The 10,000-nt window shown below is 41.5% G+C and overlaps 1 protein-coding gene across 1 annotated transcript in view; it reads left to right on the top strand.

Moving 5' to 3' along the window:
- Positions 1 to 10,000, top strand: part of LOC119577414 (venom allergen 5-like) — a gene marked incomplete in the record, with an annotated part of 89,073 nt that overhangs the window by 43,570 nt on the left and 35,503 nt on the right. The window contains 1 exon segment of the mRNA XM_037925041.1: positions 2,602 to 2,723. Coding sequence (XP_037780969.1) covers positions 2,602 to 2,723 — 122 coding nt within the window.

Raw genomic sequence — 10,000 nt, forward strand, 5'->3', positions numbered from 1 at the left:
CTATGTATGTATTTTATGTATGCATGATTACGTATGAATTGCCAAATGTGTGTTTTGTATTGTTTTTGTGTGTAGGTTTTTTTGTGTGTTTCTTTGTGTGTGTGTGTGTGTGTGTGTCGGGTTTTGTGTGGTGTGTGTGTGTGTGTGTGTGTGTGTGGTGTGTGTGTGTGTGTGGTGTGTGTGTGTGGTTGTGTGTGGTGGGGCGGTGTGGGGGTGTGTGTGGGTGGTGGTGTGTCCTGGCGGGGAGAGGAGGTGCCTCGCCAGGTCAGCCGCACCTCGAGGTCAACAAGTAGTGCCCGTGACTCACTCCCTCAGCCAGCCAGTGCCTGTTCTTCTTTCTGGCACCCCTACGTTTTCTCGGGCCGGAGAGTGCCTTTGTGTTCCTGACCTCTCCGTGTCACTGTGACCTCTCTCGTGTCTCGCTCCCAGACCCGAGAAGCGCGTTCTTGGCTCTCGAGAGAAAGGTCATAGGAAGGGGGAGGGGGAGGGGAGGGGGAGGGGGTGTGGGGGAAGGGAGGGGGAGATATGATTATTATAGTGTTGTTATTTGTGCGTGTAGAGGGGGGGGGGTTAGACTTTTTTTTTGAGGGGGGGAAGGAAGATTATTTTTTTTTTATTATATTTTCAGATTTTTTTTTTTATCATTTTATTTTTATTTATTTTTTATTCTTGTTATTTATTTTGTTATCAGTATGGATGAGCAGGATTTTTTTTTTATTTCGATTTTCTATTCTTTTATTTCTTATTTATTTACTGATTTTCATTTTTTTTTTTTTCACTATGGATGGAATAGATTATTTTTCTTTTTCCTTATTCCTTTTCTTCCTTTTTTCTTATCATTATAGATGAACTATATTCTCTTTTCCTTCTTTCTTCTCTTTTTTTTCTCTCTTGCTCTCTTTCTCTCTCGTGTGTGATATATATTGTGTGTGGAAATATATATATTTATATATTGTACATTTTCTCGGACCTGTTTTGCATGTCATTATAATCATCATTATTTTTTCTTCTTTTCACTGACGTTCATTATCATTATTCACTTTCTGCAGTAATCAGGTTATTTGTTTAAATATTCTCAAACACGTTTTTTTTTTTTTTTTTTTTTTTTTTTTTTAAGAGAGGCAGTTCAAGTTATTGTTATTTTCTGTCTGTTTATCTATAATTCTGTTTAACTGTTTGTTCTTAAAGAGGATTAGATTGTTAAACGTGATACATTTTCTTTCGTTTGTTTTCTTTTTATCTGTCTATCTATCTATCTTCACACACACACAAACACACACACACACACACACACACACACAAACACACACACAAACACATGCACACAAAACACCAAAAACACCACAAACACACAAAACCCCCCCACCATACACACACACACAAACACACACATCTCTATACATAAAGATAGATAGACATACATATGTTCTATCAATATATATTTGTGGCATCCATCCATTGGCTTAAGGCTAGTATCTGTTACTTCTCGTGTTGTGCCGTCGCTCCAGATGCGTTGTTAAGAACTCGTCTGCGTTATAACCCTGTGTGTAGCCTCTATCGCCAGTAAGATAATCCAGCGCCGCTGCAAAACAACGACACGACGCGTGAGGTGGTGGGTATGGATGCAAGCCTTTCTCTGCTAATTCATGAAATGTGAGTTCTCAGTGCATAAATACACATACATCCACTTTCATATACGTGTATGTGTGTATTTCTGTGTGTGTGTGTGTGTTGGGGGTGTTTTGTGTGTGGTTGGGGCGTGCGTGCGTGGGGTGTGTGTGTTGTGTGTGTGTGTGTGTGTGTGTGTGTGTGTGTGTTGTGTGTGAGTGTGTGTGTGAGTGTGTGTGTGTGTTGTGTGCGTGCGTGCGTGCGTGCGTGTGTGTGTGTGTGTGCACTCCTGATTTAGATCAAATCCCCAGTATCCATCCCCACCCCCCCCCCCCCCCCCCCCCGCCCTCGATTCCTTCCCGCCGGCAGGGGCCTATCCTTCCCCCCCCTCCTACGCCCTTCCCGAAGCTGCCGAGGAGGGTTTGTGGTTCGTGCGGGGCTCCTCCCACGCGAATCTTTTTCCCTCCCCTCGCTCACGCCTCCTCCTGCTCGGCCAAAATAAACAGACGGCCTGGCGCACCAAACATAAGAATATCTATCGTAACTCATGGAATGAATTGCATTATTGCATTATTTATCTTTGTCTCTCTCTCTCTCTCTCTCTCTCTCTCTCTCTCTCTCTCTCTCTCTCTCTCTCTCTCTCTCTCTCTCTCTCTCTTTATCCGATTTTAACTCCTCCCTCTCGTTCTTTTTTATTTCACATTTCTCTGTTAGTATATTGTTTCATTGATATTATTTTATTTCTCTATTTTATCTCCTCCTTTCGCTCACGTCTCTCGCTCAATCTTACTCGAATTCTCTGTTGTTATTTTATTTCATTTTATTGACCTTATTTTATTTTATTTTACTGACTTCTCTATCTAATCTTCCCCTCTCACTCACGTCTCATCCTTCTCTCCCTCTCTCTCTCTCCCTCTCGCTCTAACATACTCCAATTCTCTTTTATCATGTTGTCTCATCTTCCTGACTCTCTCTCCCTCTCGCCTCCTACAGGAACCGGAGGAATCACGTGCAAGGACATCGAGACGATCATCAGCACCCACAATACACTCCGGCAGAAGCTTTCCATGGGTCAGGTGCGCAACCAGCCGCCTGCGCTGAACATGAGGGCTATGGTACGTTGTCTGATGGGTCTGTTCTCGTGGGGCTTCATTTGCTTCGTGGCTGGTGTCGGGTCTGATTCTTTTTGTTTATCTGTTCTGGTTCGTTTTCGCTTTTTGTTGTTGTTGTTTTTCTTCTTTTTCGTCTTCTCTCTTCTTTTTTCTCTTTTTTTTTCTCTCTCTCTTTTGCTCTCTCTCTCTCGTTCTCGCTTTGTCTCGCTCTAATTCTCTCTCTCTCTCTCTCTCTCTCTCTCTCTCTCTCTCTCTTTTCTCTCTCTCTCTCTCTCTCTCTCTCTCTTCTCTCTCTCTCTCTCTCTCTTTTCCTCTCTCTCATCTCTTCTCTCTCTTTTCTCCTCTCTTTTCTCTCTTCTCTCTCTCTCTCTCTCTTTCCCTCTCTCTTTTTTTCCTTTCTCTCCCTGTTATTTATCTTCCCCACAAGAAGGTGTTGGTGATTTTTCACTTCCTTTCGTTTTTATTTTTATATGTTTTGATGTGTGTCCTTCCTCTCTCACATATACTATATACTTTCTTTCGTGTTTGTCTTTCTTTTCTCAAGACACCCTCTCATGACATCTGCATTTCAAAAACGGAATTGGAATTAAGAAAAAAAGAAAAACGTGCAAAAACAAAATCCTTCTTTTTGATTAGCAACTCGAATCGAACCTCAAAACAATGACAAAAGCAAGAGAAAACAACAAAAAACAAGACAATAACAAATAACAAAAACAAAAGCAATAACTAACAACAAAACGATAACAAAAACAAGAAAGTAACAAAAACAAAACAACAGCAAAAGTAAGACAAAACAATAAAACAATCAAGACAAAGGCAAATAAGGAAACAAAAACAAAACAAAAACAAACAACAACAGAACAACGCCAACAATAATAATAATAAAAAAAGTCAAGAACATTTTCAAAACAACGACGAAGATATGATTCATGTGAAGATAAAAAAAAATAATAATAATTAAATAATAAATAAAAGTGCGGGCGAAAATAAATAAAATAAACAAATAAATAAATAAAAAAAATGAATAAATAAATGAATAATAGATAAATAAATAAATAAATAAATAAGTAAATAAAATAAATAAAAATAAGTAAATAAATAAATAAATAAATAAATAAATAAATAAGTAAATAGATAGATAAATAGATCGATAAAAAAGGTGCGGGCGAAAGCGGGTCCCTCGCGGCAGGTGTTCGGCCTCCGATTCCCTGGCAACAGATGCGGTCTTGCCTCTCCTCACGTGGGGGGGGGGGGGGAGGGGGGGATGGGGGAGGGGGGAGGGGGGGGGTGGGGGGGAGGGGAGGGGGGGGGGGGTTTATGATGTGTTGGAGGGAAAGGGGGGGTTCTGGGGGGGTAGGGGGGGGGGGGGGTGGGGGGAGGGGGGAGGGGAAGGGGTGGGGGAGTGTTGGGGAGGGGGAGGGGGGGGTGGGAAAAGGGGGGGGGGAGGGGGGGTAGGGTTAAGTTTGTTGGGAGGAGGGGGGGTGGTTTCGGGGGGGGGTGGAAGGGGGGGGGGATTCAAGCTTTTATAGTTTCTCCTGCAGTTCTTTCTGATTCGATTTTTTTATTATTATCATTATTATCATACCTTTTGGATATTTTTTTCCTTTATTCGTATTGCACCTTTTCTTTTCTTTCTTTCTTTATTCCTTATTTATTTTTATCTATTTATTATTACTGTGTTTTTTTTTTCTTTCTTAGTTCCATTTTTTCATCCTTCCTTTTGCTTCTTTTTCTTCTTCTTTATTTCCCTTCCTTTATTGTCTCTCTCCTTTCTTCTACATATTTTCCATCGGTTTACTTTTATTTATATTTTCTTCTTCTTTTTATAATTTGAAACTTCATTTTGATTCGATTTCTTTTCCTATTTCCACTTCATATCTTTTTATATATATATATATATATATATTATATATAATATATATATATAATATATATATATATTATAGATATATATTTATTTTTTTTTTTTTTTTTTTTTTTTTTCCCTTTTTTGTCTCATTGTCTCTCTTTTTTTAATTAATCGATTGATTGATTTTTTGTTTACGCTCCCTTTCCATTCACCTTTATCTTTTTTTTTTTTTTCTTATTTCATATTTCAACAACCCCACTGCCACAACCACAGCATCATTAAAAGCGGGATAACCCACCAAAACCACAACACAAATTCTACCCACAACCAAAAACATCACCAACCACAGCGTCAAAACCCCCACCATCACAACTCTTCTCCCACAACCACAGGTCACACCAACGCAATCAAACCACAAACCACATCACAACCACCACAACCACAGCCCACCCCCATCCCCAACCCCTTCTACCACAACCACAGCGTCACAACCGCACCATCACAACTCTTCTACCACAACCACAGCGTCACAACCGCACCACACAACCTAACCAAAACCAACGTCACACGAAACCACACAACCCCCCCAAACAACCACAGCGTCCTCTCAGCAGCGTCCTCTCAGCATCAGCCAAATCGCGACGCAACGCTGGGCTGGCGGTCGGCGTGTTGCATTCCACTGGAAATCTCTCTCTGCGTCTTTATTCTCTTATTTATTTCTTTTCTCTTCTCCTCTTTCTTACTATTTCTCTTCTTCCTTTCCTGTTGTCTCGTTTCAGCATTCGTCTCTCTCTTCCCGTTTCTCTCTCTTCTCTTTCTCTCCTTTTCTCTCTCGTATTATCTTTTTGCATTATTTATCTGTCTTCTCTCATTTCCTCTTCTATCTTTCCTTGTTTCTCCTGTTCCTTTTCTGTTATCTGTCTTCATCATTCTTATCTCTCCTTTCATCTCTCTTTTCCTTTCTTATCATCTCTCTTCTCTACCACATCTTTTCAACATTCTTCTCTCTCCTTTTATTTCTTATCATCTCTCTCCTTTCTTCTCTCTTCCTCCTTTCTTATCATTTCTCTTCTCTCCTTTTCATCTCTGTTTCTCCTTTCTTATCATCTCTCCTTCTCCTTCTTATCCATCACTTCTCTCTTCTCTTTTTCCCACATCTCTCCAACATTCTTCTCTCACCGCATCTCTCCAACATTCCTCTTTCTCCTTTTTTTATTCCTTATCATCTCTTTCCTCTTATCTCTCCTTCTCCTTCCCTGCCAAGCGCACAGAGAGGATCCACCGCAGAAGGTCCTTGTCGATAGAGATTGCTTATCTTATCGGAGGCGATAAGTGAGGCGTCGGGCGAGAGGGTCTGCTGTTCGGATGGTATTTTAAAGGGGGGAGGGGAAGAGGGGAGGGGGGAAGGGAGGGAAAGAGGGGAGGGGAGAGGGGGGAGGGGTGGGTAGGGGGGGGAAGGGGGGAGTGAGGAGGGGGAGGGAGGGGAGGGGAAGGGGAGGGGGGGGTGGGAGGGGGGGAGGGGGGAAAAGGAAAGGGGGGGGGGGAAGGAGAGAAGGAGGGGTGGGGGGGAAAAAGAAAGGAAGGGGGAGGGGAAAAAGGGGGGGGGGGGGGGGGGGGAATTTTTAAGGACTTTTTTTTTTTTTTTTTCTAATTTTGATCCTTAAAAATAATAAAACAATTTCTTTTCCCTTCCTTCGTTAATTTTGATCCTTAAAAATAATAAAACAAATGAATTCATAAGAAACAAAGAAACAAAAACACGCAAAAACAAACGTTAAAAAGATTTTTTTTTTTTTTTTTTTTTTTTTTTTTTCTCAATTTGTATGTTAAAAAGACATGCATATTTTTCTTTCTTTCTGTGTCTTTTCCTTTCTTTCTTTCTTTTTCTTTTTTCTTTTTGTCTCTTTTTGTCTCTTTTTGGATTTTCTTTCGTCCTTCAAATTCTCATCACTTTTTGTGTTCGTTTGTTTGTGTATCAACATCTTCCTCCTCCTCTTCCTCCTTTTTTTCGTAAACAGCGTTAAAAAATAAAGAAAATATTGCCTTTATATTCTCTTAATAACTATCGGCCATTTGTTCTTAACTTTACATATTCATTCACTTAACTTTATACACACGATCCCTCGAGTCACTTTCTTCTTCGAAATATGAAGACAAAACGAGAGAGAGTGAGAGAGAGAGAGAGAGAGAGAGAGAGAGAGGGGGGGGGAGGGAGGGAGGGAGGGGAAGCAGAAAAAGAGATCGAGAGTAAAGCAAAAAGAGAGAAAGAGAGACAAGGAGAGACAGAGGCAGAGAGAGACAGAGAGTGAGTGAGAGAGAGAGAGAGAAGGAGACAAATAAACAAGCAAACAAAACAAAAGACATTTCTCCTCTCTCTCTCTCTCCTCTCTCTCTCTCTCCTCTCTCTCTCTCTCCCTCTCTCGTCTCTCCTCCTCTCTCCCTCTTCTCCTCTCGCTTCTCTTCTCTCTCTCTCTCTCTTCTATCTCTCTCGCTCTCTTCTCTCTTCTCTCCTATTCTCCTCTCTCCTCTATCTCTCTCTCTCTCTCTCCAAACGCTATCGTCCCCCCCCTTACTTAGCAGGGCGCCGGAAGAGTGCTATGAAGGAATCTCTAGCCCTTGCCAAGCGCACTGCAATCGATAGTAAACCGTATGGTCGAGCGCATCAAAGGAGGGTTTCGCGTGCCATTCGAGAGGGGGGGGGGGAGCGGCAGATTAACACCTTGCTGTGCCAGTCGACTCTGCAATTTTGCTGGTAGAGCGTGCCCAGGCTAACGAGATTTCCGTGTTTAATGCCCCATTTTAACGTTAACAGCGACTGGCGGGGAGATACCAATCCTCCGTTGGACTGTCGGAGGCTGTCGATGCTCACGCTCTGTGTCTCTGGGTTGTCTGTCTATCTGTCGTTTTTTCTGTTTGTCTGTCTGTTTGTCTGTTTCTGCCTGTCTCTTTTGGTCTGGTTTTGTTCTTTTTCTGTCTTTTTTTTGATGGGAAGGGGTGGGTAGGGGGAAGGAAGGATGGGGAGGGGAGGGGAGGGGAGGGGAAGGAATGAGGGGGAAGGGAGGGGATTGGAGGGGGGAGGAAGAGAAAGAGGGAGAGAGGGAGAGGGGAAGGAAAGAGGGGGGAAGGGAGAAGGAGGGGGAAAGGGGGGGGGTGTCGTCCATTCTTTAACTTGGCATCTTTTTGTGTTTGTTTGTTTTGGGAGAATTAAGATTTGCCTTTTCTTCTTCTTCCTTCCTTCGTTAATTTTGATCCTTAAAAATAATAAAACAAATGAATTCACAAGAAACAAAACAAACAAAAACACGATTAAAAAACAAACGTTTTTTTTAAAAAAGATTTTTTGTTTTTTTTTTTTTTTTTTTTTTATCAATTTGTATGTTAAAAAGACATGCATATTTTTCTTTCTTCCTGTGTCTTTTTCTTTCTTTCTTTCTTTTTCTTTTATTTTCTTTTTGTCTCTTTTTGTCTCTTTTTGGATTTTCTTTCGTCCTTCAAATTCTCATCACTTTTTGTGTTTGTTTGTTTGTGTATCAACATCTTCCTCCTCCTCTTTCCTCCTTTTTTTCGTAAACAGCGTTAAAAAATAAAGAAAATATTGCCTTTATATTCTCTTAATAACTATCGGCCATTTGTTCTTAACTCTTTACATATTCATTCACGTAACTGTATACCACACGATCCCTCGAGTCACTTTCTTCTTCGAAATATGAAGACAAAACGAGGAGAGAGGGTGATAGAGAGAGAGAGAGAGAGGACGGATTCGAGGAGAGAGAGAGAGAGAGGAGAGGCGGGAGCGATGAGAGAGAGGAGAGAGGAGAGAGAGAGGGAGAGAGAGGAGAGAAGAGAGATTGACCGGTGGACGGAGGAGAGACAAGAGAGGGAGAGAGAGAGGTGCGAGAGTGATAGAGATGAGAGGAAAAAAAAGAAGAAAGACCGAGGAGGAGAGAGAGAGAGGGGGGGGAGGCAGGGAGGTGAGGGAGGGCAAGGGAGGGAGAAGCAGAAAGAGATTGAGGGAGAGAGAGAGGAGGAGAGGAGGAGAGACGGAGGAGAGAGGAGAGGGAGGGAGGGAGGGAGGGAGGGGGGGGGGAAAGCAGAAAAAAGAGATCAAGGTAAAACAAATAAAAGAGAGAAAGAGAGACAAGAGAGACAGAGGCAGAGAGAGGACAGAGATGAGGATTGTGAGTGAGAGAGGAGAGAGAGAGGAAGGAGGACAAACGAAAAAGCCCAAAAAAAAAAAAAAAAAAAAAAAAAAAAAAAAAAAAAAAAAAAAAAAAAAAAAAAAAAAAAAAAAAAAAAAAAAAAAAAAAAAAAAAAAAAAAAAAAAAAAAAAAAAAAAAAAAAAAAAAAAAAAAAAAAAAAAAAAAACAAAAAAAAAAAAAAAAAACAACAAAAATAACAAAAAAAAAAAAAAAAAAAAAAAAAAATTTCTCCTCTCCTCTCTACTCTCTCTCTCATCTCTCTCTCTCTCTCTCTCTCTCTCTCTCTCTCTCTTCTCTCTCTCTCCTCCTCCTATCTCTACCTCTCTCTCTCTCTTTTCTCTCTCTCTTTCTTTTTTATTTCTTCTCTCCTCTCTCTCTTCCCTCTCTCTCTCTTCTACTCTTCTCTCTATCTCTCTCCTCTTTCACTCTTCTCTCTCTCTCTCTATATCTCTCTCTATCTCTATAAATTTTCTCTCTCGCTCTCTATATTTCTCTATATCTCTCTCTCTCTATATCTCTCTCTCTCTCATCTCCTCCCTCTCTCTCGCCTCTTTCCAAACGCTTATCGCCCCCCCCCCCCCTTACTTAGCAGGGGCGCCGGAAGGAAGAGTGCAATGAAGGAATCTCTAGCCCTGCCAAAAAGCGCACTGCAATCGTAGTAAACCGTTAGTAGGTCGGAGCGCACCAAAGGAGGTTTCGCGTTCGTTGCCATTCGAGAGGGGGGGGGGCGGGGTAAGCGGCAGATTAACACCTTGCTGGCCAATTCGACTTGCAATTTTGCTTGTAGGGCTGTGCCCAGGCTAACGAGGGATTTCCTTGTTTTTAATGCCCCATTTTAACGTTAACAGCGAACTGGACGGGGAGATACACAATCCTCAGTTGAGACTGTCGGAGGCATTTGTCGATGCTCACGATCTGGTCTCTGGGTTGTCTGTTATATCTGTCGTTGTTTTCTGTTTGTCGTCTGTTTGTCTGTTCTGCTGTCTCTATTGGTTGGTTTGTTTCTGTCTGTCTGTCTAGGTTATGTCTCTCTTCTCTCTCTCTCTCTGGGACTCTCCTCTCTATATATATATATATTATCTAGCTATCTATTAACTATCCTATTCTCTATCTATCTATTATCTCCATTTATCTCGACTCTTCTCTCTCTCTCTCTCTCTCTCTATCTCTCTTCTCTCTCTCTTCTTCTCTCTCTCTCCTACTCTTCTCTCTCCTCTCTTCTCTCTCCCTCT

Source organism: Penaeus monodon, chromosome 1 (assembly GCF_015228065.2).
Source record: "Penaeus monodon isolate SGIC_2016 chromosome 1, NSTDA_Pmon_1, whole genome shotgun sequence".
NCBI classification, from domain to species: domain Eukaryota; kingdom Metazoa; phylum Arthropoda; class Malacostraca; order Decapoda; family Penaeidae; genus Penaeus; species Penaeus monodon.